This window comes from Gopherus flavomarginatus, chromosome 6 (genome assembly GCF_025201925.1).
Source record: "Gopherus flavomarginatus isolate rGopFla2 chromosome 6, rGopFla2.mat.asm, whole genome shotgun sequence".
Taxonomy (NCBI): domain Eukaryota; kingdom Metazoa; phylum Chordata; order Testudines; family Testudinidae; genus Gopherus; species Gopherus flavomarginatus.
In genome coordinates, this window is record NC_066622.1 from 35859929 (window position 1) to 35887666 (window position 27738).

Here is a 27738-nt window from a genome sequence, read left to right on the forward strand (position 1 = left end):
CCCTGTGGATTGATTGGGAACAGTTCTCTGTGAGTTCAGAAGATGCTATCCGACCTTTGTTGGTTAGTTATGATTGATCAGATATTTATTATTGATTGATAAGGAAGGTAAGACACAGAACATTGTGTCGATTCCATGACTGGAGGACTGTGCAAGCACTTCCCATGTGAATATTCAGATATGTACATTTAAAATTCAGATTCTGTGAATAATCATGATGTGACTTTTGAAACTCACTGTTTGTAAATACCTAGGACAGATTATTCAGATAGTTTAAAGTCCAAGGAACTGTGCTGATTTATATAATCTGAAGATCTGAGCCATTTATGCCAGTGCAATTTAAATCATTCAAGTGTTCCAGTACAGCAAACACAAAAAGACCAGTGAAAATTCATTTAAAGATTCAGGTGAATATTCAGAGATTTCCCCAGCCCCACTATTTGCTCAGCACCAACCATGACAAAACCCATTTCACATATGCATTGTAGTTGTAGCTGTATTGGTCTCAGGACATCAGCGAGACAAGGTGGGTGAGGTAATATCTTTTATTGGACCAATCTCTGTTGGTGAGAGAGACAAGCTTTTGATCCACACAGAGCTCTTCTTCAGGTCTGGGGAAGGAATTCCTAGCATCACAGCAAAACGCAAGGTGGAACAGGTTGTTTAGTATAAGTAGTTGGTACATATTGTAAGGGACCAATCAAGGTAGAGTGATCTATTAACACCTCTGCATTGGTAGGACAAAAAGAGGGTGGTAGTGGGTTACAGATTGTTTTAGTTGTTTGATGATACCCCATATGGGTTCCAAGGTGGGGTGGAGAGCATCTCCTGCTGACACAGCACTGTCCAGACCGGTGCTTTTGTCAGTGAAGCTTATGTTGGTCAGGGGTGTGTTTTTTCACACTCGTGACCAACAAAAGTTTTACTGACAAAAGGGCTACTGTAGACAAAGCCTAAAAATCATGGACCGGACATAGACACTTGATTTATGGCTTATTACAATAACCTGTGACCCATTATCTCCCTCTTTTTGTCCTATGACTACAGAGGTGTTAATGGGCCACTCTACTGCAAAAGTTTCTCTCTCTCACCAACAGAGGTTGGTCTAATGAAAGATATTACTTCACCCACCTTGTTTCTCTAAAACCCATTTCAGTCATTTACAAATGCCTCTTCTATTATATAACTCCCCACAGTGAAAATAACCCTTCCATACAAACTTGGTTTGAAGGATGGAGTTCATTCCTCCACCTGTAGAGAGCATGCAGATTTGGAGCAGAACCTCTCTTGGCTTCCATGGTAGCTCACAGGCTGGAACAGTAGCCTCTGCCACTTCACAACTTCATTGCAGAATGTCAGGGCCACTGGATTTGTGCTGTTGTAGATCCCCTGGCCCAGGCCCCAACTGCTTTTGCTTGCAGGCCCCCCTCCAGTGTCATGCAAGGCATGTACGGGCCCCACTCCTCCAACCTGAACAACTCCAATACAAGACTTAGGTAAAGCAAAAGGTGAATGTTACATTTTAGTGAAAAAGAGATAGTAATAAGGTCTCATGTTTTACCAACAGGTATGGTCTGACCAATCTTAACTACTTTGCCATGCGCAAAGTCAAGGAATGCATCTTTAAACACCACAGCGGAAATGGCTAACCAGGCAATTTTTCATATGACCTGACAGATGTTGTAAGTGATACGTCTGAAGTGCTCAAACACTTTTTTAGCATCTCTAGTGCGATCTGGTTTTAAGTACAGTAAAGTTAAGACTCTACTACTACTTGTAGTTAGCAATATCAAAAATAATAGGCCCTTAGAGAAATGTCCATGAGGCCCCCAAGACTAATGGAACCCATATAATGTGTCTTTAGTCTATTATCTCAGTGGAAACACCTTAAACATCTACTCACCTTCACAGGAAATGCCATCAGCCATGAGAGCGTATCCACTTAAACAAGAGCACACAGCATTTCCTTCCTCAATATTACAGATGTGCTTGCAGGGGCCATTATCTAGACAAAGCAAAGTTTCAAACATTTTAAAATTCAACACAGAAGTCATTTAAAGAGCTTTATTCACCCAAGTATAATCCCAGGTATAAAATATGTAAATGAATAATCTCTTCTGGTAACCTTAATAATTACTTACCATCCTTCTATTATACTCAAATACACCTGTGTGGTTCCTACCTGTGTTACTTAAATTATCCTGCACTGCTCTTCTGCTTAAACTAACCTAAACAGCAAGTGTGTAATTACCTTGAAATTAGAGTCTAACCTCAGATTACCCCAGCACATTCCTCCTGACAATCCTCTAAACTCCCCAGGCTAATACCAGAGGTAACTTATGTGTGGACATGCACGGAAATGAAATCAGCCAAGGGAGATTTGGAATTTCATTCCAGCCTTGCAAACATTCATAAACCATCCATGTCTCCAGTGTGTCTGTCATACATACCTTTGCACTTATTTTGCTCTACTTGTGAAGTCTTAATAGTGGCAGGCTGAATATTAGAGGCTTCTGGAGCAATGGTGGCTTCCACTCCTAAGTCAGTCTTTTGGCCATCATCAATATCTGTGAACATGTACAAAAACAAATACTACACCCACATCTCTCAAGTGACAGAAGCAAAGATTACAAGTCGGACCTTTCATTCACTTATGCTACTTTCTATAATATATATATAGATACATTTTCAGATGATTCCATAACTTCTACTGCAAAATTTATGAAGGCGCTGAGTTGATATCTGTGATCTTAAAACATATTGTGTACAAGCAATTGTCCATGTAGCACACACATGCAGAGGGTTGTATGCATAAATGGATATGCTCCAGAATTAGCAGGCAGAGTAGCCTGCCGTAAATTTCTTCCACTAAGTAAAATAAAATGTTTTTTGTAGGTGTCAAAATCTAATTAAACACACAACAGTTTATGATTTAAGCCTTGGATTGCTGCCCTGCCACAAAGCCAATGTTCTTGTCTTAATTCCTAGGGTAAACTGCATGATCAGTATACGTGGTCTTCAAACATATGTCGTATATTCTACTAAAATGTAATTGAAAATAACATGTCCACTGTTGTAGGCACAGTATGCAAGAGAATAACATCTAAAACAGGGAAGTGGGAGTTTTGGTGACTAACATCTGTGACTAACATCTATTATTTCCCTTAAGTTTCTAAAAAACCTTTAATGGAATTACAGCAGATCTAAACTAGTGCTCCGCTCCATTATATCAACAGGAGCAATCCAGTTTGTGTGTGTGTGTCATCTTTTTGTGTCTAAGATGAACAAGGCTCAGTTCTGCCCTGAGGTTTACAACTCCTGCTGGCTTCAGCAGAAATGGTACACACATATCTGAGCACACAATATAACTCACTGGGTGTATGGCAATGAGAGATGACTGACCAGGATTACTACATGGGGATTTTCCTTAAAAATCACAGGTATGAAAGGTGCAGATGCATGAGGCAAGGACAGGAAAACTTCATGTGGTATGTCCCAATTAGATTTCCCAGTGTCAGAAAATAAAGCAAGAGATACAGAGGTGTCTGATGAAGCTAGTTTCCTGCCATGAGAGTAAACCGTAACCCAGCTAAGAAAAATAAAAGGAACGTTTTGTCTGAACTAATACGTCACTGAATAATACTCTGTAAAAACAGGGATTTTCTTTTTTCAAAGTATTAATAGGAAAATGTAAATTAAAAGAAAAAAAAGCCAGGGGTCTGCAGAGAGTTTAGTGGGATTATCCATACCTGAGAGTCCATTGGAGGACAGAGGAGACAGACATTTAAAACATGATAGGTCTGTTAGACATCTTGTCGGGGGAAATATTAAACAGGAGGAATAAGAACTCCAGTAGGAGCACTGAGAGCTATGGCAGGGAAGAATGGAGATTAGCCAGACATCCAACTACATGCCTGTCTCTTCTTGCTGCATAGCCAGGTATAATGCAAGGCCCTTGCCTCGTGCACTACATCTTCCCCTTACCCAGCATGAAAAAAAGACGTGTAGTGCTGGATGAGGAGATATTCACCGGATACTATGGCCAGAAAGAGAAAATAGGAAGATGCCATCCATGGCTATTAGACAGCCAACAGGACATCTGGTGGTGCATTGCAACATGGCAGGGCAACGAAGCAGTCTTCCTAAACTCATGCAAAACGTGGAGAGGAGCTATATAATCTTGTTTATAGTACAGCGGTCTGAATGGAATATTGGTGTAGAAGCCCTGTCCTAGCTCCACCATCTCTGTGTCCCACAGCCGGGGCTCTTTTAGCATTGACTAGCATATGGAACTAATGTTACTGCATGCCTAATGCAGACCCAGCCTTCCCTTAGGAACTTGAAGATTATATCATCCTGGACTGAGGGTAAAATTTTCAAAAGCACCTAAGTGACTTAGAAACTTTAATCTCATTTTCAGAAGTGATTTAAGCCCTTAGGAGCCTAAATTCCATTGATGTTCAGTGAGAATTAGGATCTTAAGGGTCAGATTTTCAAAGGTATTTAGGAACCTAAAAATGCAGATAGGTGCCTAGTGAAATTTTCAAAAGTGCCTAGACAACTGTCTACATCTTTCACTCACTCACTCACTCATGCCCGTCACCCCAATCCGGGTATGGGCCGCCAACAACAGATCTCCAGAGTCCTCTATCCTGGGCCATTCGTTCTAACTGGTTCCAGGTATAGCCCATTTTTTTGCTATCAGCCTGAAGGTCATGTCGCCAGGTGTTTCTTGGATGGCCTCTTTTCCGCTTGCCTTGAGGGTTCCACTGCAGTGTCTGTCTGGTGATGTTAGTTGGCTGCTTGCGTAGTGTATGTCCTATCCAGCCCCACCTTGTCCTTCTGATTTCTTCCTCTGCTGGGAGTTGACAGGTCCTCTCCAAGAGGTGGATGTTACTGATGGTGTCTGGCCAGCGGATCTGGAGAATCCTTCTGAGGCAGCTATTTATGAAGGTCTGGATCTTCCTGATGGTTGTTTTGGTTGTCCTCCAAGTTTCAGCTCTATACAGTAGGACTGATTTCACATTGGAGTTGAACAGTTGAATTTTTATTGTGAAAGACAGCTCTCTAGAGCTCCAGATGTTCTTGAGCTGTAAGAAGGCTGCTCTTGCCTTACCAATCCTTACTTTGATATCTGCATCTGTGCCACCCTGCTGGTCGATGATGCTACCTAGGTAGGTGAAGGACTGCACTTCTTCCAGGGGGCTTCCATTCAGTGTGACTGGGTCATTGTTAGTGGAGTTAATCCTAAGGATCTTGGTCTTGTCCTTGTGAATGTTGAGGCCAACCTGTGATGACATGGCTGCCACTACGTTGGTCTTCTCTTGTCTACATCTTTAGGCACCTAAATACCTTCATTAATCTGGTCCTATTTGCCTAAGTCACTTTTGAAAATGGGATTTTGGCTCCTACATCACATTGACACATTTGAAAACATTAGCCTGAATGACTACAGTGCTTTGTAGATTTTACATATCATCTAATTTATTTTAAGCCTTCCTTCTAATCATCTAGGAAGTCACTGATGAGGAAATGATGATGTCTGGAAAACGGTATGCCAATATAGGACTTCCTACTTCTCACAGGGCATTTTTATTGGTTACGATGAAAACTATAAGTTAAATAGACACGGAATTTGATCACATACATTTTAAAGAAGAGTCCACTTTAAAATAGAAAGCACCAGAAAAAAAGATTTGGCAAGGAAGTGGTTTGCATATTAAATGTGTTACTGTTCTTGAATAGATATGGGCAAACTATTTACTGTATAATATAAAGAACCATCCACCAACTTTCACTGAAAGCTTCAAACAAACTGATTTAGAGTACATTAGCAAAAGTTCATTCAACTATTTTCACCATTGCATCTCATTTATATTCACTAAGGTTTGATCTGAGGAACTTCACTCAAATTGTGGGTGCTCAGCACCAATCATATTTCCTAATATACCATATGTGATGGGGCAAGGCCAGATGGCTATAGTAAAGTAATGGGAGACAGATATATTAGCCACAGGCTAAATAAATCCCTGTTACTAGGATAAGCAAATGGTAGCTGCTCCAGGTCAATTAAGACACCTGGGGCCTATTAAGATCTTTCCAGAAGGCAGGGAGGACAGCTAGATTGATTGAGACACTTGAAGCCAATCAGGGGCTGGCTGAAACTAGTTAAAAGCCTCCCAGTTAGTCAGGTGGGTGCATGTGTCAGGAGCTGCAGGAGGAAGCCGTGCTGTTGGAGAGACTGAGCAGTACAAACCATAACAGGCACAAGGAAGGAGGCCCTGGCATAAGGGTGAAGTGGATATTGAGGAAGTGGGGGCTGCTGTGGGGAAGTGGCCCAGGGAATTGTATGCATCCTGTTTCTAAAAAGTCAGCAACCATATCTGATACTATTAGGGTCCCTGGGCTGGAGCCTAGAATAGAGGGCAGGCCTGGACTCCCCCTTTTGCCCCCTGATTAATCACTGAGACTGGGAGACAACAGAGACTGTGCAAGGGAAGGTAGCTTCTCCTCACCTCCCTTGCTGGCTTATGATGAAAATGGCTCAGTAGGCTGTGACCCTTGCCTCTGGAGAGGGAAGAGCTACATGAAGTATCACAGTGAGCCTCTGAGGAAATGAGGGACCCACAGAGACAAGGACAGAGCTTTGTCACTCTATAGGCTTCAGCCAGGATTAGAAGCACCAATGAGATGTTGTTCTCTCTTTACTGGCAGTCTGACTAGAAGCAGTGACCACCATAAATCTTATGGTGGTCACTGTCAAGTTATCATCAAGTCAAATCCCAAAGGGAGACAGCCTCCTTGCAGATCGAGTACCACCTGGATCAATCTCTAGCTCAGTCCTTGAGATGGTCTATCTGGACGACCAGAATGGCCCTTTCACAAGGTTTCATTGATAGTTTTCACACCTCAGTGGCAGAGAAACTCTTGATTATTTCAGCTACCAGGATAACTGACCACAAAGTCGCAGGTGGTCAGCTTCAGCATAAACACCCTCATGAAGTGTATGAACCATTTCTGGAAAGTTCATCCCCAAAAGTTTTCTAAATCTAAGTTTACAGACCCAAGATCTTAAAAAAAGAATCGAAATTAAACCCAAAAATAGAACCCAGCATCAATTCTGCACACAGCAGCACTTATCTGATGTGGCTTTATGTACAGCAGTCTTGCAAAACTGCCATGAAAATTTACCACCAAATGCTTTTGATGGTGTTGGCAGCAGGATCAAACACACAAACAGTTAAACTTGATCCAGGTAAGAAGGTGAACTAAATTTTGCAAAGCTGAAGTACAGAACTGTTTCTATTACCACTTCTATATCAGGTTCCTGCCACAGAATTTAATATAAACAAAAGAGCCGACAGCTGTAGCAAGAGCATAATCAAAAAATACCTCAATGATGTAACTTTCTTAAAATCATGGTGAAGAATGATATCATAAGAACTCACTATTTGAATTTGGCTGACAGTACTTGGAGTCTAAGGTTTGGCAAACATTGTATGCCAACATTTCTTTTGCTCGTTAAATAAATAAAGAATGTCAAAATTAAAAGCACTTGTCATTAGCCTAAAGTTTTAACTTTTCAGAGTAGTTGACTTGAAATCTTGCCACTAGAGAACTTTAGACATCCAAACAATTACAACACAATAGGCTTTCTTTACAAGCCTTCCATTGCATTAGGTAATGTTATATTTTATATCACTGGACAGAAGTCAATGATTGCAAAGAAAATTCAAGTTCAGGAAGCACTACCATGTGTTTGACCTTAATAAATATTAGTTTCAATTGCAAAACTAGCCATGACATACAAAATACCTCGTGTGATACATGACACACTGCAAATGCAGATCATTACAAATCCTTTACTTTTTTCAATTGATCCTAAAGGTGCCTTCCTCCTTTATGATCTTTTGAAAATGTCATCCCAACTGCATTTACTTTTACATTTGTCACATTATTTCCTGTAATGTATGTACATTTCAAAAGTTGCAGGAACATTTTTAAGAGGTTTCTCCTCTTGCTCACACTCCAACCTTTTCTGCTTCTGTATTCTTATGTGAAGTCATAATGCTAAATTTGCAAAATCATATTCATGATAAAAACAGAATTTGAAATTATAACTGCTAAGGACATGTGAGTTTGGAAATGAAGAAATTAGTCACATCCTCAGTTTGAACATCAGGCTGGATCTTTTTAGAAGGATCAGGCTTAGTTCAGATTATTAGTTTCCCCAATTCAATATGAGAAGCACTTTACTCTCAACAACTCCCTTGGAACCTCCAAAGAATTGTTCAGAGTGGTACTAAGGAAACCCAGCACAAGAAAGTGTAGGATAAATAGCTGAAATTTTTCAAAGCAATCTTGGATATTAAGATGTGTATCTTCCATTCTTAATAGATCCTTCAATTCTTAGTGGAAGATGCATGTCTAACCCCCATAGATAACTTTGAAAAGCTTCTCAGCCAATATCAGGAAAAGATCCCTGACTGAGAATTATCAGACTCAAGACAAGTAGTGGAAGCTCCATTGCTTGGGTCACTTAGAGAGAGAGAGAGAGAGAGAGAGAGAGACTAAACTGAAAAAGACCAGACAACATATCTGAGGGAATAATCCTGCTTATCTAGTTGCTATGATTTCCTATTTTCCTTGCAAAAACTCTTTCCCCTAACATTTAATTCACACTCTTTGTTCTAGATAGTATGAGACTAAATAAAAAGTCAGATTAAAGATGGACAGGTCAGTAAAGATGGCAAGATGGGGACATTACTAGTCATGTAGGGGATGACTTTTCTTTATTAGTTTCCTGTTCATGCTTCTCACCTGGATTACAGCTGAGCCCATCATCTTGCAGAGTAAATCTTGGGAAACATGAACACTTGTAAGATCCCACTGTGTTGATGCACAAGTGCTGACAGAGCTCTCCAGGATAGACAAGGCATTCATCCAGGTCATCTCCAGGTAAGTTGTTAGACAGTTCAGCTTCATTACCGATGGACAAGGCTTCATTGTGATCCTCAATTTCTGAAACTATCAACAGTATAGCGTCATTAAGCAAGATAAGAGCCCAGAGAATACTGCATGTCCTGTCATTGTTGCTGTATAGTACACTATGCTAGGTCATGAGGAAAAAAACCACCAGCAGACACAGTGAAACCCACCTCAAGCAGCTATTCAAGGAATTAAAAAAATATTTGCCCTAAAGAGGTGGTTCTTTAACTAAATGGCTATCAGAATGGTTGTGTAAGCTTTGCGGACGCAGTTTTTTAAAGTGGCCAATGACTAAAGAGAATTGCCTCTTGGATGGTCCTTCATGCACCTTCAGTCTGTTTGCAAGGTCCACTATATTATTTGTATGGCAATAGTGCCTAGAGGCCCCAGCTGAGACTGGGGACTGATTGTCCCAGGTTCTGTACAGAAGTACAGCCAACCCCTGTCCTAAAATCTTACAATTTAAAGAGACAAGCCAGACAAAAGATGGGAAGGAAATCAGAAGCTCAGAGAAACAGTGTCTTGCCCAAGAAAAAACACAAAGGTCAGTGCGAAAAGCGGAAATAGAATCCAGGTCTTTTAAGTCTCAGTCCATTATAATTTAATCTTGGATAAAGTTACAGATATGCTTCTAGGGCGGGTACTATACCTTGACCCCACTCTTTGTCTCTCTTGTTGGCACTCTTTCTAAGCCCCACGCCCTTAGCTGTACTTCTCTTAGGCTGGAACTCTGTGGTATATACCACTTTTTAGACTGTATCACCAGGTTACAATACCTAGTCTCCCCGACCATCTTAACCCAGCAGGCCCACTGGGTTTCAGGCTTTGCTATACATTTCAGTCCAGGAGCTGTGATCAGCTGACAAATGTTGTGACTTATAACTGCTTTTTCAAAAACACATGATTTATTTATCCATAGGAACATAACAAGTACAGTGATCAGGGTTAAAATGATAAAAGCCTAAATGCATTATCCTGTATTGGCCTTTCCTTGCCAGTTCTAGGTAGGCTCACAGCATTGGGCTAGGTGAGGCGGACTGCCCAAGAAGCATCTACCTAACCATTTGATTTCCCCAGTCAGTGTGTCTCTCATTAGTTCACTGGCTTTTTAGCCATTATTTTCTTCAAATTTTATAAGTTCCTTTGTCTGATTTGGGACCCTGCACCTGGTTCAAACTGGTCTATGTTTCTCCATAGGGGGCTGGCAGTAGCCACCCACCAAGTATTGTTCCTCTGAGCCCAGGCAATTGAATTAAAGCCTAGATAGTTGGGAAGAGCTAGACTTAACTCTAAACTGGCCACAAGATAACCTCTAAACCCACAGATAAGCATGCAGTATTCATAAGAATACTATCAATAATACCCTATTCTTCAGTCATCTATCCATATATCTACTAATAACTTTAAGAAGAAACAAACATTGAGAGATGATTAGAGTAATCAGAGCAGCTTCTATTCAAGGAATTACTTCTGTAGACATGCCCTGTATGTATAGCATCAATTGAAAATGACCCACACAATTAAAAAAAATCATGTTATAGCAGTATGCTGAGCATGGGTCAGAGTATTTCTTTGGGATTAATATGCATCTGTGATCAAGAGTCTTCAGCTGCATTTAGGGTCATCTCCTCCTCCCAGCCACTTATCAAGTCTTCCAGAAATGTCCCATTAATAATTTAATAATTGGAGATATACCAATCTCCTAGAACTGGAAGAGACCTTGCAAGGTCATTGAGTCCAGCCCCCTGCCTTCACTAGCAGGACCAATTTTTGCCCTAGACCCCTAAGTGACCCCCTCAAGGATTGAACTCACAACCCTGGGTTTAGCAGGCCAATGCTCAAACCACTGAGCTATCCCTCCCCCCTGTATATCTTGATTATATTGCTTGATTTGTCCAGAGAACTCTCTCTAAAGCTGGAAAGCTTCTGTTTGCTGCCCCTGGAGAGATCATGGTCTAGCCAGTGGTCCTCAACATGGCGCCCGTTGGGGCATTTATGTGTGCCTGCCTAGTGCCCAGCAGGGGACCTGCCAGGGACAGAGAACTCTGGGGCTGCAGGTGCTGGTGTTCTCGGTCCCTGGCAGGTGCGGCACCCACCTAGTGCCCAGCAGAGAAGAGAATCTGGGGCCCCGCGCTTGCTGGGGACAGAGTACTCCAGGGCTGTGGGCACTGGTGTTCCCTGTCCTCGCAGCTTTTCTCCGGCTTCTCTCTTCTCTCTGGATTCATATATTATGTAATATTAAATATTTTTTTTGTATTATTTAATGTACAAATACAAAATAAGCCTTGTAAAACTGTTGATACCAGCCACGCTCTTCTGAAAACATGAATGTGCTACTGATCACAAAAAAGGTGGGGGACCACTGGTCTAGGCCTTAGCAAACCTGCAATGGTATTCCCTTTTGGATCACATAAGTTTCAGTAACTTACTCTGTGGTGTGGCAAAAATAAAATTCAGAAAACCTAGAGATTCCAATGCATGTTAGCGTGTGCTCAGATATTCAATGCTGTGTTCCATATAATTTCAGTAGTAAGAAACAGTATTGAATATGAAACAAACACCTTGTTTTATTCCTAGCACCTTATGTTTTAAAATCACTTAATTCCGACTCTTTGAACTCTTTTTTCTATGGGGTATTGTAATAAGAAGCAGCAGTGATTATACTGAATCCTTAGCAACATTAAAGAAATGTAAGAATGATGCTTAATGGCAACACCATTCATAGTTTATTTTATCAAAAATCCTCAGCCAACAAACCTTAACAATAAGACAATTCCCATATTTCACTAAAGCAGGGATGCTTCAAGCCAATCAGAAAGGGGGGAAAATAAGCTTGCTTCAGATAAGCTTAGTGTACCTACAGTAGGTGACCAACCAATGCTCTCCTATCCTTTTTCCTATTCCTCCCTCTTTGTCGCTTACAAACTGCTTTGGCTGGATCAAGTGCCTGAGAGCGAATAGCAAGAGCAAAGAGTCAAGCATCTATTCATGTGCAGAGCCAGAATTTTAAAAAAGGGCCCTGCTAAGAAGCAAGAGCAGAAGAGAATTTTCTGAAATCCTGCAAATAGTTTGAACAGATAATCCTAATGCATCAAAACTACTATTTTAACAGGTGTGTCCCTTTAAAGGGGAACTGTTTATGAGCTTTCTGCTTGTGGAAGATATTTTAATTTATTACACAGACAACATATTTATCTAGCAGATGTTTTTTTTCGCCAGGCCACTTCCACTTGTTGACTGGAAGTGCCTCTCTTTCTAATAGGTGTGGAGCAGGGTCAGCAACCTTTCAGAAGTGATGTGCCCAGTCTTCATTTATTCACTCTAATTTAAGGTTTTGTGTGCCAGTAATACATTTTAACATTTTTAGAAGATCTTTCTATAAGTCTATAATATATAATTAAATTATTGTTGTATGTAAAGTAAATAAGGTTTTTAAAATGTTTAAGAAGCTTTATTTAAAATTAAAATGCAGAGGCCCTTGGACCAGTAGCCAGGACCCAGGCAGTGTGAGTGCCACTGAAAATCAGCTCACGTGCCGCCTTTGGCACCCATGTCATAGGTTGCCTACCCCGGCATAGAATGTACCATTACTAAGGATTTAAAGGGGTTTTGTTGTATTTCTGTATGAGTTTTGCTTTGGTGCTTAGGAAAAAGGAGTTTTCTTTCAATAGGTCCATTTCTTTACCAAGTATTTGTTTAAGCCGGTTCCACTAAAATGCATTACTATGCTTCCTATTATGTAAAAGTTAATTAAATGTCAGAAAAATTGAATGCCATGTTAATTATTTTATGCATTTTAAAAGAATAATTTATGAAGGATTAAAGTAAAATATGGTAATTCTTCAGTTAGACTTATCAGGCCCAAATTAACACCTTAGAGGAGAAGAAGAGACAGAGCTTGAGTAGACTGAAGGTGGAAGGATTATGCCTACAAGTACACGTGCAGACATAATGGGTCCAGGAGCGATGGGGCAATATGCTCACTAGTACACCATCTACCACCACTGACAAAATGTAACCTGTTATCCCAATGCAGCTCTCCAGGACCCCGACTCAGCAAACCATCCCTATTTAGCATAGCACTTCAGCGTGTGCTTAGCTTTCACCATTCTTAAACCCTATTAATATCAACAGGACTTAAAAGTTAAGTATGTGCTTAAGTGCTGTGCTGAACTGGGGCACAGATACTGTCTAGTGCCAGGCAGGGGGTGGACAGGGACAATAGCCATGCCTCCAAACATCTGGCTCTGGATATTTTGCCCTACCAGCAGCGGGCCCTTGCCAAATACACATCCATGTGCTTAGGGACAAAGACAGATACAGCTTAGGGCTGGGAAAGCTCCCTGCTTCCTGCTCTCAGCCACACAGTGACCACTGCTGGGGCAGCTGTGAATTACACTATAGTAAAATCAGTGATTCCTTCCCCCAGCCCCCATGAATTTTATTGTAACAAGCCAAAGATGTAACTATTTAAAACTGGACCAGTTACAGCAGACAGGCCTCAAAGGGGTAGCGTTCCCCCTACCTCATAGCTAGAGGTGCCAAGTCTTGTCAGTTCTACTTTACACATGAGTTGACAGAAGTTGACATCACACAAGGGTGACCAGACATTCCGTTTTTAAAGGGACAGTCCTGTATTTAAGCCCTCCTGCAGGTGTCCCGATTTTCTTAAAAATGGGAAAATTGTGCCATATTTTCTGTCTCCCCCCCATCAGTACTGGTGGGTTCTGCTGCTGGCTGGATCCCTGCTCGCCAGTCACCTGCCCACCATTAGTGAGTGGAGGGGTTCAGTAGCTGACAACGAGAGTGGGTGTGCAAGTCTGGTGGTGGGGCAAGGCTGGAGCGCGGGAGGCCGGCCACTCCCTCTGCTGGTCTGTCAGTGCAGCCCCTGCTGTGTGCTGGCTCTCGGCCTGCAGGGCTTCACTCCTTGTCCTGTTTCTGGCCAGCACTGGCTGCTCTCTGTGGTGGCTGGTGAGCGTGGGCAGGTGCCAGGCGGCGGACGGTTACATATCACCTCTGCCGCTCACCCATTGGCCCGTTACATGCTCCCCTTCTCACTGTTCTCTCCCTGCTTAGCCCCTTCACCCCTCCTTAGCCCCGCTGCTCATCCATATTCCCTGAGCCAGCCCCCCACCCCCCAAACCAGCAGGGCAAGTACCACTCCCAGTGCTGTGTCACTAACAGCCTGGCCGGCAGGCTCCTTCCTTCCCCCATTACCTCTGGCTGGACTGGCACCCCGGGAAAGCCCAAGATCCTCTGGCCCAGTGTGTTGCCCAGGAGGAGCCAAAGTCCCATACAGCACTGGCACAGAGAAGCCTCTCTGCCCCTCAGCTAAGCTCTGGAGTGGCAGGGGGGAGAAGCAACTTCCAGCCTGTTCGTGCCCAACCCAGTGGCTCCACAACAGGCCCGCCCCCACCCAGACAGGGGCTTAGCTCCCTCTTCACTCACCCCCACCTCTACCTACCCCCAGGGAGTGTGAGGCTGCTCCATAGGGCTGCTGAGCCACCTCTCTGGCTGGGTTCACTGAAGCCCCTGCAGGCAGGGTCCCTGGGCCCTGGTGCACAATGCATCCTTAGGGCTTAACCTCTTCCTGCCTGTGTTGTAGCAGACGGGCAGGGGGACAGGAAGTGGCTGGGTTATGTCAGTGGCCAGCAGCAGCCTCGATGAGAAGTTAGCTGCCATTTGATACTGCGTGGACAGGAAAGGATGGGAGCTGCGTCCAGACATGGTGGGGAGGGGGAAGGGAGGGAAAAACATGAGCTCTGCAAAGACAGGGGCCAGGACATCCCTTCCCCTCCCCTCCTCCCCTGTGGCTGGAAGCAGCTCCTGTCCCTTCCCTCCTGCACAGTGCCGAAAGGCTGCTGCTGGTCACATTCTGGTGTGAACCCTGGCAGAAATCTGGGGAGTAGGGGCATATGAACATGCATGCCCCTCTCTCCATGTGTTGCCTCGGGAAGACATGGTACCAAGAGAGGCGGGTCTGTCTCGGAGGCCCAGCCAGGCATGGAGGGTGGAGAGTACCAGGCAGCAAGAGTCAGGTCGGTCAGTCACCTTCCCATGTGAGAGAGGTGTATGGGAGTGTGCATGTCACCTCTCCCCGTGTGAACCCTAAAGTTTTAAAGATAAGAAGGTAAATAAAAAGAATCCAACTCTGCAATATTTCTTTGCAACAGGGGCTCAAGTCAACTTAAAGTTAATTCGAATGTTTGTACCGCACAGCTCTGATTGATTGCGGTTGAACTTGCTTGAATATGAATTATTTTACCATGTGTCCCATATTCAGCATAGGGAAATATGGTCACCCTACATCACACAATCCTGAGAACTCAAAGTGAAGGTGAGGGGTTTACAAGTAACGAGGCACTTTTTGTCAGGTAAAGCACTTCAGATACAGAACAAACCAAAGCTTCATCCTTCTACCAATGGTCTATTGCTTGCAAAAGCCATAGCTTTTAAAAGAAACGGGCTGGTAATTAGATCGGTGCAAAATTCAAAAGGGTTCATTTGGGGGAACTATCTGTGCACAAAGGTTTGTTATATTTGTTTTGCTCCGTCCTGCTGTAGGGGATGGCTATTTCCATATTAAAAAAAACCCAAAAACTAATTTTCTCTGCGGTTTAGATTTGAAGCTCTCTTCACTTGAAAGGGTCCCCTTCTTGTTCAAATATGCCCATACCCAGCCAAATTTCACTCCAAAGATGAGTTCACCAGAATGACTTTTCCTCCTCAAAAACAGCTCAGTTTGGAGTACCAAGTGAAATGCGTAAAAAAAAAAAAGAGTGTGAAGTTACTCAGAAAACTGTTACAAATATTTTGCACATCTTTATTAGCAAGATAAAGCTAGTGATACCTTACTACCACCTCAAGGGAAAACAGCTGATCTGATTAGACAGCATGGCACAGGCAAGGGCCAAGATCTTCAGCTGCTATAAATTAGTGTAGCTCCATTGATCCTAACAGAGGATCTGGCCAAAACTCAAATACTTAAAAAAAATATGCAATGGATTTTTGCAACTTTTCACATGCTGTAACTGTCTGAAGAATCAAACTATTGCTGCATCAGTTGACTGTTCTTGGCATTCCTAACAAAATATGAAATGATTATTAAAGATATTGGTACACAATTCCTTTTTTACTCTACTTCTGATATGCCGTACAGCGAACAAGATTCTTTAGGAGAGACTTTCGGATATTTTTGGTCAGAATTTCTAGGAGCTTTGAAGGCTTTCACATGAAAGCTCTGAGAACATCAATCAGGGTCACATTTTATACAGTCTTACTTTTTAAATTCCCATGTACATCTTTAGTCTTCCTTTAGAAAAAAAGCTCTGTGTATTTTTTTCCATACTATATGCTAATACTCTGGAAAAAATCAAGTGGAGAATAACCCACTGTCCTCTGCCCCAGGTGAAAATGTACACAAATGTTGTCATTTCCCTCCAGAAATCTTTAAAATCTTAAAGCTTTCCACTCTTTAAAAAGAAAATACATAAAAGCCTCTGTGTTCTAGATTTCGGTTTCTTATTGAAGTTCCACAGCTTTTGAATGTCAGAAATGTGTGTGTTATACAGCACTAGCTGCGCTACCCAATCCCTACACTGGTTTAAAACAGAATCATCCCACATACAAGTTGGGAGAAGAGAATGGGCAAGGATTTGAAATCCAGCATGCTAGATGGCTATCCAGGGGGACAATTACTTGTTACTTATGTGTAACAGGTGCTTGGTACATCATGGCATGATCTAGTGGTTAGAGAAATGGACCACAAATCTTGACTCTACTTTTCTATTTCCTGGTTCCACAGTTCTCACTGTGTGACCTTAGGTAAATTCACTTAACTATTTGGTGTCAGTATATTCATTTGCAAAATGGATATAACACTATTTACACACCTTGCAAGGATGCTAAGAGGCTGCATTAATGTTTGTAATGCACCTTGAGTCCCTGACTGACAGGTGTTGTGGTATTTAATGCAAAACAAGGATAGTCCAATATGTGTTAGTTTTAGTTCATCTGCAGTTTGCAAACTTTATTCAAGAGGTTTTGTTTGCACCATAACCAGGGCCCAGATTGTTTGGAGCAAACTCAGGGCTTGGCCACTTGGGGACTCAAGGGTATAAATCTACAGTGCACAAACCTGCTGCACACAAAGTCACCATGTGGACCTTGCTATTGTGCACTAAATGTCCTTTAGTGTGCTTTGACCTATTGCAATAAAAGTGCACTACAGAGCTTGCAGTGCATGGTAGCAGAGTCCAAAAGGCCAATTAGTGCGTAGCAAGCTAGGATGATGTAGATTTATACCCTGACTTGCCACACACTGTCTCCATGTGGACAAGCCCTCAGTTTTGTTTGGTGCAGATCCTATGAGTTGCTACCCCTATAAAAAGGCACTCACCCCTACCTTTACCTTTGCAGTCTTCCATGGGAATGACCCACTGACTTTCAGCCATTCCAGCACCAGTGACTCTGGGGAGCACTCAGAGGCAGCTCCACCAATCTCCTTTGGTATTTTGGTATGGCTGCTACCCACCAAATTTAAAAGGATCTTTCGAGGGCTCAGAGCTGCCCATCTGCCTATGGCAAAAAGGCAGTAAACAGATTGCCCTGCTACTACCATTACGTTTACTGAGCCTGAGAGACAGGAATCCCCAGCCTCTTCAATACCATTTGGTAGGGAGTTACTTGCTTCTGCTGAAGGTGGATTCAAAGGAGAGTATGGGGAGGAAATGTTGCTAGTGTTGCTCTAAATCTGCATTTTGAACAGGCAAGTCCTTTTTCAGTGAAACTATCCAGCACACCCTGTAGAAACTACTTGACCTCACGTCAGTGTTGTGAAAACAATAAGGAAGCAAGAGGACTGAGAGCTTGGTTAAGGCCTTGTTGGCATGGAGAGTTACTCCATGTGTAGATGCTCTTATTACAGAATAAGAGTGTCTTACTCCAGATTTACCTAATATAGTGGAGTTAATCTGCTTTAAATTCACACTCCACCTCATTCCAGATTAACTTTCATGTGTACACAAGCCCTAAGCATAGTAAATTTTTCTGGCACACAGAAAGGAACAGTCAGTCCTATTTGGCTCAGTGAAAGCTTTGTGGGTAACCATTCTGGATAATCTAATAGGCTGCATCGTCCAATCTGGTGGCTAATGAAGTACCAGCAGATAAGTGGGTATCCCAAGTTCAGAGGCATTTAAAATTTCTGACCCAATTCAGTCCATCACTGGTCCAAAGGAAGCGCTTTATTTTCGACTGAAAGTGAAACCAAAACATACTTCCACAGTACCACATTGTGTGTGTGTGTGTCTGTGTCTCTGTCTGGAATGGAGAAACCGCTCATCTGTACAGCTGCCTGTAATTAAAACCAGGGAACTTACTTCTCTCAGGTGTCACTGTTGGCAGAGGTTCGGGATGCCTTTTTATTTCTGGAGGAATAAGATGATCTTCTCCTTCACAGCAGGATAGCATCACGTGGTTGCAGGGATAGCCGAGATTTGGGTTGGACTCACAGGTTTGCCCTTCACTTTTTACTCTCAGTCCCAGAGTGCAGCAATCACAACATTGCTATAAAGGAAGGAGACAATTAGCAATCTAGGTTTTTGTGTCCTGTGTTATATATAAATAGAGGTGGGCCCAAGCCTCAGACCTGGAGTTGCTCTGAACTTTCCCCAGGAGCAAAGATGTCTGAATCAATGGTTAGGACAGGAGTGGGCAAACTACGGTCCACGAGCCGGATCCGGCCTGTGAGCCGTTTTAAGCCAGCCCACGAGCCACACCGCACATCCCTGTCTAGTACAAAGAGGGCAACTGAAGTTGGATGAATATTAAAATGTAGCTGCAATGTGGACTTCAGTTACTATTCGCATGGAAGCAGAAGACAAATGCTGTAGAAACCATTGCTCACAACCGTTGCATACATTAGTCATTGTTTTGGATATATGTTAATACACCATAGACTTGATGTTGAAAACTTGTAGGTTCTTTAAGACAATCTCAAATGAACGTACAGAACCTTAACAAGTAATCAGTTACCGTCTATATACATTGTCAGATTTCTTTTCATAAGTACCAAGCTTCATAGAGCAAGTTACCGTTTTATTGGTCTCACATTAGATTTGTCTTTATGTTGGATTTTTGACAAAACTGCAGGAGCAACAGTAAATGAAATAGTACTCCTGTGACAGCTTGGGCTATCTAAATACATTGGAGGGAAAATGACTGTAAGCATATTGGAATCTGCACATTATGCAATACTTTATAGCCGTCAATCGATAAAGATAATACCAACCCACAAATGCCCAAATGAAGTGAATTTATCATTATCACATAATTAACATTTATGTCAACTTACTATCCAGTCTTTTGCAATGAATCTTTCACATTAGCCTACACAAGAAGTTAGCCAGCTCTTAATAAGGGCTCAAATAGCCAAGTGCTGGTTTGAGATAAGGTTAGAACAGCACTGCTCATATAATCAACTTTTCCTTTCACAATAAGATCGTTCATTTATCGCAGGAGGTGATGGTAGTTACCCCATGGCATTCAATTTATGATCCCATTTGCAAAACCCTAAACTTCACGATGACACACTGAGCACTGTACTTACCAGGTCCACCAATGTAGGAGACTACTGAGGGCTAGATTGTCCCTGGCCCTTAATTGGTTTATAGTATGGGAAGAGGGTAAAGGGACCTATCCTCCTTCAGCACTCTGCAAAAGCACCAGGAATGCTCAGGTGAACAGAGACTGCTCCCTTCAGACACTTATTGTCCAGCAACTGGACTCTGGCTTTGGTATTCCCTGACTCCCCTGAACATGAGCCCACATAGCTGACGGCTGCAGAGAGGGGGTTAGGAAAGAGAGGACAGAAAGCACTGCTAAGAATTGCACTCGTTCTCCCGTTCCATGGGCGCATCTAAAAGGGATAATACAGATTGTGTGATTTCCCTGCATGATGGTGAGATGGGGGAGGACTCGTTCCTTTCTGGGACACATCCCTCCTGAAGTTTCCCTTGGGGTGGGGTGATTGTACTGCCTTTTGCCCAGGGCTATATGCAGTTTCCACAATCAGGTCATAAAAGTGCATTAGACAAACACCGAATCCTATACATGTTTAACAGTCCTTTTTGAGCATCACTCATGTTTAGGCATAATTAGCAGCTAATCAAGCAAGGAAGTGGAGGAGCTAACTCACCCTGCTACACAGACCATCGAGAGATCATATGTAAATGAAGATACCCACCATGATGTGAATATTAAATAGCTGACCTGGCACCTTAATAAGTACATTTAGATGCCCACATTCATAGTGAATGGTTACAAAATGCTTGACAGCAATCAATCTCCCTTCCTCCAGATGAGCGATGAGAGTCAATATGTCTAGTTCTCATTTATACCTCTGCAACCCCACTGAGACTGCCCATATGAACTAAGACCAATGGTTTCAGTCTAGTTCAGCTGCAGACAGCAATCAACAGCATGGAACAGAAGCCACATTTAAACTGGCACAGGCTGACAATGTCAGCAGAAATTCCAAGAACTGAATGGGTTGAAAACTGAACTAAGCTCTCTCTTCTAGAGCTGGTGGCACCAACCAATCTCCTGTCAAAGCTGGTTTCGTCCCAGCATCATGCTGTGCCCATTCACATACCATCCCTGTCAAACTTGGACTTTTTACCAGCACTGCTTCCACTACAGACAGGGCTGTAACAGAGAATTTCAGCTTTTAGGCCTTCCTCCAAAAGACTCACAAAATGCACGGCATGGAACTCAGTTTTTCTGGGTCTGAAGAATGAAGGGCTGAGATGCCTCTGTGAAGATTCAAACCTGCAGTTTCAGGGAGCCTACATATTTCATACCTGATGTTCAGGACACAAAACAGTTCCCCCTCTTTGCTCACTCTACTCCCTCATCTTCTCAGCCTTTGCTCTAGCACACCACATGTCCTAATGTGGCTTACACTGCTATCTATTTGTAAGAGCTTCAAAAATTTAATCGATGATCAAACACTGTACACAGCTGCACATTTAACAGCCACAGAAAAAACTTCAGAAAGATGGATTGGGCCACCTTTTCTAAAGTGAAGTCTGTTCACACAATTTTTTTGTGTAGACACCAATCTGTAATTGCAGGCCCTACTCCTGCCATTGACAAACTAGCCTTTGGTACTACAGCTGCTTGAAGTATTTGTCAAAACATTGTTTCCCAACAAAAATGGATTTTCAACTAAAATGGATTTTCATTTTGTTAGCAACGTTCTATGTTTTGTTTAAAACAAACAAAACCCTTATTAATGACTTTGAATGACAATGAATAGTTATGGGGCCGGGGAGAGGGAGTGAAAATGACTCTACTGCCAGGTAGTTAGGCCATGCACCTAGCATATGGGAGACCCAAGCCTAAATCTCTGCCTCTATGACTGATTATTTATAAACAGTAGAACAGCTTCAACAGTAGAGGCTGAGACAGTCCCATACCAGAATAGCCCATAGCCCAATGGCTAGGACACTTTCCTGCAATGTAGGAGACCCAAGTCCAAATCCCTTCTCTAGATCCGGCGGGGTCTTCCACATCAGAGGTGAATTCCCTAACCCAACACTGAAGCTGCCTCTCCCCAGGACTGTTCAGGTAATCTAGTCCTCATTTGCTTTTTCCATAAATGCGAAAATCAAAATGAAAAATTTTGAGTCAGGCTGAAACAAAACATTTTGATTTTTTGTCTAGCTGAAACTATTTGGCAAACTTGGCATAAATTTGCAAACAGTTTTGTCTCTACAAAAACTGAATTTGTTGGCAAATAACCATTTGCTGAAAAAAGTCACCCGGCTCTATTCTTCGCTTCATGTTCTGTTCCTCTCCAGAAATACAGTGTCTTGAAAAGTTGGTTAGTTGTGTTAGACTGCAAGATATTTTCTAGATTCCCTGTGAAGTCCTTACACTTAGAACAGTTAAAAAGCAATAGCCATAATGGAAAGAAAAAAAGATATAACTGTATAGTTTTCCCGTTAGCATTTTCTATGACACCACCAATGAAAGAAGAAGTGTTTGATTATAATATTGTTGAAACATCTCAATTTTCAAGAGATGTGATTTACTATTATTATTCATTTTTCTTCCTGTTAGTAGCAACTATATCCTAGGAGCTGTACAGACAGAATAAAAAGGAAAAGCCCCTGCCTTGAAGAGAGCAGAGTTTAAAATCACTTCATTTGAATGAAAGCACTACATTAATGTCTGCACAGCATGGATTCACAGTGCTGAGGATTCCAAGTTTTACTACAGCTAAGATACAAATGATAGTCCAGAGAAGAATTTTGCCTTACATCTAAACTAGGAGTGCTCCACTGGCATAGGGTGACCAGATGTCCCGATTTTAGAGAGACAGTCCCGATATTTGGGACTCTCTCTTATATAGGCACCTATTACCCCTCACCCCTCACCATTCCGATTTTTCACATTTGCTATCTGGTCACTCTACACTGGCATAGGAATACTATACAGGCAAAGCTGCACAGTGCACTTTGTACTGGTAGAGTGAAACCACCCCACCACATCGACCTGGCTTACTCATTGAGAGTTCCTTGCATGTGAAGCAACTACAGTACAGCAATAGTGCTCTGCACTGCATATATGATGCCTACACACAGATCTACTAGTAGCATATTTGCCTTATTTCTGAAATAACTAAAGGTCAAAATCTACCCACAAATAGTCGTGAAAGTTTCAGTAATTTCTCTGCATGTTTCTGAGCGCAGAATTTTAGCTCTAAACAAATATGATTTTGAAGACTTAATCATCCCCTAGAAATGATAAGCCTTCATACCTAATTAAACCCTATACTACACAGTGGATGAGCTTATATTTTCCTTACCAACAAATCAAGTTATTTGCAAGACTATCGGATGCATTAGAACAGACAGAGCTAATAAGTTTTCTGATGACACAACGGAATATTACATTTGAGCATACAAACACCTATGTAAATTCTGATCAGTGTTCAAGGAATCCTGAAACCTTCACTTCAGACCCAAACTGGAGAAATGTGCATAACAAATAAGAGACCAGATCCTTAGCTGGTGTAAACTGGCTTAGCTCCTTTATCTTCAATAGAGCTAAGCTGATTTAGACTGGCTGAGGTTCTGGCATATGGTTCATTTTTCAACAGACCAGTTAAGAGCCCATCTTTATTTATGAGAAAAAGCCTCTATAGGAATCTAAATATTTGTTTCTTGTCAAATTTTTTGTTTACTTCGTAAATTAAACTGCTATTCAATAATGTGTCTAAGCTGATAAATTGTTCAGTAAAGGTTTTTCCAATTATATCTTTGATTAAGCTTTTCCCTATCATTTTCTAAAATCTACTACTGCAGATATAAAAACTGAAATAAACTTCTCCCACCCTCTTCCAAATGGAGAAAGCAATAATAAAACAGCAAGTTTAATCTTAACAATGAGAGAGAAACAATACAAATTACCTCATTACAAAGTTTTAGAACTCTCGGGCACAATTAAGCCTGAATGCAAACTACTAAAATATTTAGCTAAGTATGATTTCCATGCCTTACCCATGCAACTTTATAAATAACTAAACTCCATGACACAAATATAAAGCACTTTTTAAAAAAGTGCACAAAACTCAATAAATCTGCATCAGAACAGGACTTGCAAAAGTATCAAAGGGTCTTGCCTTATAAAAAGATCTTCCACATGTATCGCTTTCATCAGGTCCACACAGATCTCCTTCCTTGGCTGCGATCATGCCAGCAACACAGCTGTTTTCTTTTAAGTATGAGACACAACACTGCTGCTGAGCAATTCTGCAAAGATGGAACAGGGTTAAGTGGTAACTGGCATTCAAAAGGTAGTGCCATCAGGTTGCAAGAATATACAGTAAGAACGTGTGTCACTGGACACAGAAATATATGCATTCCATGACCTTTTTTTACATGGATCCTATGGGTGACATCTTGTTGCCACTGAAGTCAATGGGAGTTTTGCCATTGACTTCAATGGAGCCAGGATTTCACCCATTAAATTCTATCTTAGATTGGAAAACGTGACTTATAACGAAAGACTTAAGGAACTCAATCTGTTTATCCTAACAAAGAGAAGGTTTGATCCCAGTTTATAAGTACCTACATGGAGAATAGAAATTTGATAGTAGAAAGCTCTTCAATCTAGCCTGCAAAAATATAAACAAGAGCCAATGGCTGGAAGTTGAAGCTAGACAAATCCAGCCTCAAAATAAAGTGCAAATACTTAACCTTGGGAGTAAATAATTATTGGAATGACTACTCCGGTATTGTGGTGGGTTCTCCATCACTAAACATTTTTAAATCAAGATTGTAAATACACTCTCTCTCTCTCTCTAGTTCAAACAGGAATTAATTCAGGGAAGTCCTGTGGCCTCCTCGTTATACAGGAGGGCAGACCAGATGATCACAATGGTCTCTTCTGACTTTATAATCTATCAATCTGCATTCAGAGAACATAATGCCTGGTACTATATAAATAGTGTAGACCAATGGATTAAACATCATTCAACATATAGCAGTGGTGGGGAACCTGTGGCCCGCAGGCCGCCCACGGCCCATCAGGGTATTCTGCTGGCAGGTTGCGAGACAGTTTGTTTAAACTGATCATTGTGAAGAGCTGGATCACAGAAACCCCTTTGGGAACTGCTAACTGATGTGCCAAGATTACTTCTGCCCCTGCTTTCCTGCCCTGGCATCTTAGGACTCCAGCACCCTGTCTTGCTGAGCCAGACACGCCTGACTACTCGAACACAGACCCAGGATCTGAATTACTTGCCTCACAGATGCAAACTTAACTGAAAGCAGCTTACAGAAGTATTCTTGTCTTTAACACTCAGATGGAGACTAAACACTCAACTCCCAATGGGGACTAAACCCCAAATAAATCAATTTTACCCTGTATAAAGCATATACAGGGTAAACTCAAATTGTTCATCCTCTATAACACTGATAGAGAGATATGGACAGCTGTTCCTCCCTTCCCCGGGTATTAATACATACTCTGGGTTAATAAGTAAAAAGTGATTTTATTAAATACAGAAAGTATTTAATTAAAAGTATAAAATTAAAAGGATTTAAGTGGTTTCAAGCAGTAACAGACAGAACAAAGTGAATTACCATGTAAAATAAAATAAAACAAAACACACAAATCTAAGTCTAATACAGTAATACAACGGAATACAGACAAAATCTCACCCTGAAAGATGTTTCAATAAGTCTCTTTCACAGACTGGACACCTTCCTAGTCTGGGTACAATCCTTTCCCCTGGTACAGCCCTTGTTCCAACTCAGGTGGCATCTTTTGCATAAAGACAGGAATCCTTTGTACCTCTGAGTTCCCTCTCCCTCCACCCCCCCATGAAAAAGCACCAGGTTAAAGATGAATTCCAGTTCAGGTGACATGATCACATATCACTGTAAGACTTCATTACCCACTTGCCAGCACACACTTATACAGGAAGACTTACAGGTAAACCAGAGCCATCTGCAGTTGATTGTCCTGGTTAATGGGAGACATCAAGATTCCAAATCATCAATAATGGCCCATGCTTTGCATAATTACAATAGGTCCTCAGAGTTATATCTCATATTTCTAGTTTCAGATACAAGAGTGGTACATTTATACAAATAGGATGATCACACTTAGTAGATTATAAGTTTTGTAATGATACCTTACAAGAAATCTTTTGCATGAAGCATATTTCAGTCATATTAGCATATTGTCATAAAATCATATAGAGTGCAACATCACAACTATCCACAAACACAGCTGCCTGCAGCTCCCAGTGGCTGTGGTTTGCCGTTCCGGGCCAATGGGAGCTACAGGAAGTGGCAGCCAGCCCCTGCCGCTTCCCGCAGCTCCCATTGGCCAGGAACAGCAAACCATGGCCACTGGGAGCTGTGGGTATCTGTGCTTGAGGACAGTCAATGTAAACAAACTGTCACACGGCCCGCCAGGGGATTACTCCGATGGTCCACGTGCGGCCTTCGTACTGCAGGTTGCCCACCACTGACATATAGTATTATACTCATGTTCTTAACCTCATGATTTTGTGGTGGACCCATTTTGAGGTGATACAAGGGAAGTAGAGAAAGGATTTACTTTCTCCAGGCATAACCCTTTATTGCTGGTGACAGCAATTCCAATGCCTGCCACAAAGTACACGAATTGTCCAGTAGGGGGCATCTTGGTAACAGTGCATCCAAAGGGCATAAACTCAATCTTCTCCAACCCGCAGTCTCACAAACATGCACTGGTTGTAAGGGATGTTGCTCTTTAACAGCCAATGGCTAATAGCCAGTTAATTATCCTTTACTGACAGCAAGTTCCAAGCCAAAAAATGGTTGTCAATACAATATGTATGATTATTACAACAAAGAAACAAGTCTCCCTGAGAAAAAAATATTTCCAATTCATTTTTTTCCTGATGCTTGAAAAAAAAGTTGTAAGGAGATGTCTCATATTCCTGCGCAAACTAGCCTGTGACTGCAACTTGGCCATTGGCCATTCACACTTAAAATGTCAATGGCCAGCCGCACCACGTTTAAGTTAATATTTACATGCTAAACAATGTATGAATAGCGTTATCAGTTAATCACTGGTCTGTGGTTGAATAAAGGAAGAAGGTCTTTTTTCCCTTTGTGTTTTGTTTTTCCAGTAATGTTTGCTTCTTGTTTCACTGTGAATTGACAACTAGAAAAAAACAGTGGTTTGTTTGAAATTTTAGTGGTTAATGTCCAACCATATTTGAGGATTGAACCTAATTTTTTACTGCCATCATAGGACATCTGAAATTTTATTGATAGCTATTGTGGCTCTTTGAAAATGTCCAAGAGACTAACACTGAATGAAGCAGTTTTTTGTAGTTTTTTGGATGTAAAGCACCTACAATCCAAAAATCATTAGCTGGTGTTAAAAGGCCAAAGTCTGCATGGATTAACGTTCCTCAGAAATAGAACGTTTTGCCATGAAAAGTGTCTTTCTGATACAAAAAGAGGACAATAGTGATCCAGTGCTACTGGAATTGCAATTTGTCATTTTTATACTCATAGCTTCTTTAGGGCTGGTCTTTACTAAGGGGAGATCAACGCTGCTGCAATCGACACACCAGGGGTCGATTTAGTGGGTCTAGTGAAGACCCACTAAACCGACTGCAGAGCGCTCTCCAGTTGACCAGTTGTACTCCAGCTCCCCGACAAGATTACGATAAATTGATGGGAGCGTCTTGTGTCAACGCAGCACAGTGAAGATACTGGGGTAAATCGACCTAAGATATGTCAACTCCAGTGGATTAGGCCTCAGCTGGAGTATTGTATCCAGTCCTGGGCACCATATTTCAGGAAGGATGTGGACAAATTGGAGAGAGTCCAGAGAAGAGCAACAAGACTGATTAAAGGTCTAAAAAACATGACCTATGAGGGAAGATTGAAAAAATTAGGTTTGTTTTGTCTGGAAAAGAGAAGACTGAGAGGGGACATGATAACAGTTTTCAAGTATGTGAAAGGCTGTTACAAGGAGGAGGGAGAAATATATTTTCTCTTAACCTCTGAGGATAGACAAGAGGAAATGGGCTTAAATTGCAGCAAGGGAGGTTTAAGTTGGACATTAGGAAAAAACTTTCTGTCAGGGTGATTAAGCACTGGAATAAATTGCCTAGGGAGGTTGTGGAATCTCCATCACTGGAGATTTTTAAGATCAGGTTAGACAAACACC

General features: G+C 41.8%; 1 protein-coding gene across 4 annotated transcripts in view; it reads right to left on the bottom strand.

The window, feature by feature from the left end:
- Window positions 1–27738, bottom strand: part of FBLN2 (fibulin 2) — a 192338-nt gene that overhangs the window by 36676 nt on the left and 127924 nt on the right. For all 4 annotated transcript variants that reach the window (XM_050957737.1, XM_050957739.1, XM_050957738.1 and 1 more), the window contains 5 exons: window positions 23678–23807; window positions 18369–18555; window positions 8821–9027; window positions 2451–2567; window positions 1904–2005 (listed from right to left, as the gene is read on the bottom strand). In XM_050957737.1, coding sequence (XP_050813694.1) covers window positions 1904–2005; window positions 2451–2567; window positions 8821–9027; window positions 18369–18555; window positions 23678–23807 — 743 coding nt within the window. The remainder of the gene's footprint in view (window positions 1–1903; window positions 2006–2450; window positions 2568–8820; window positions 9028–18368; window positions 18556–23677; window positions 23808–27738) is intronic.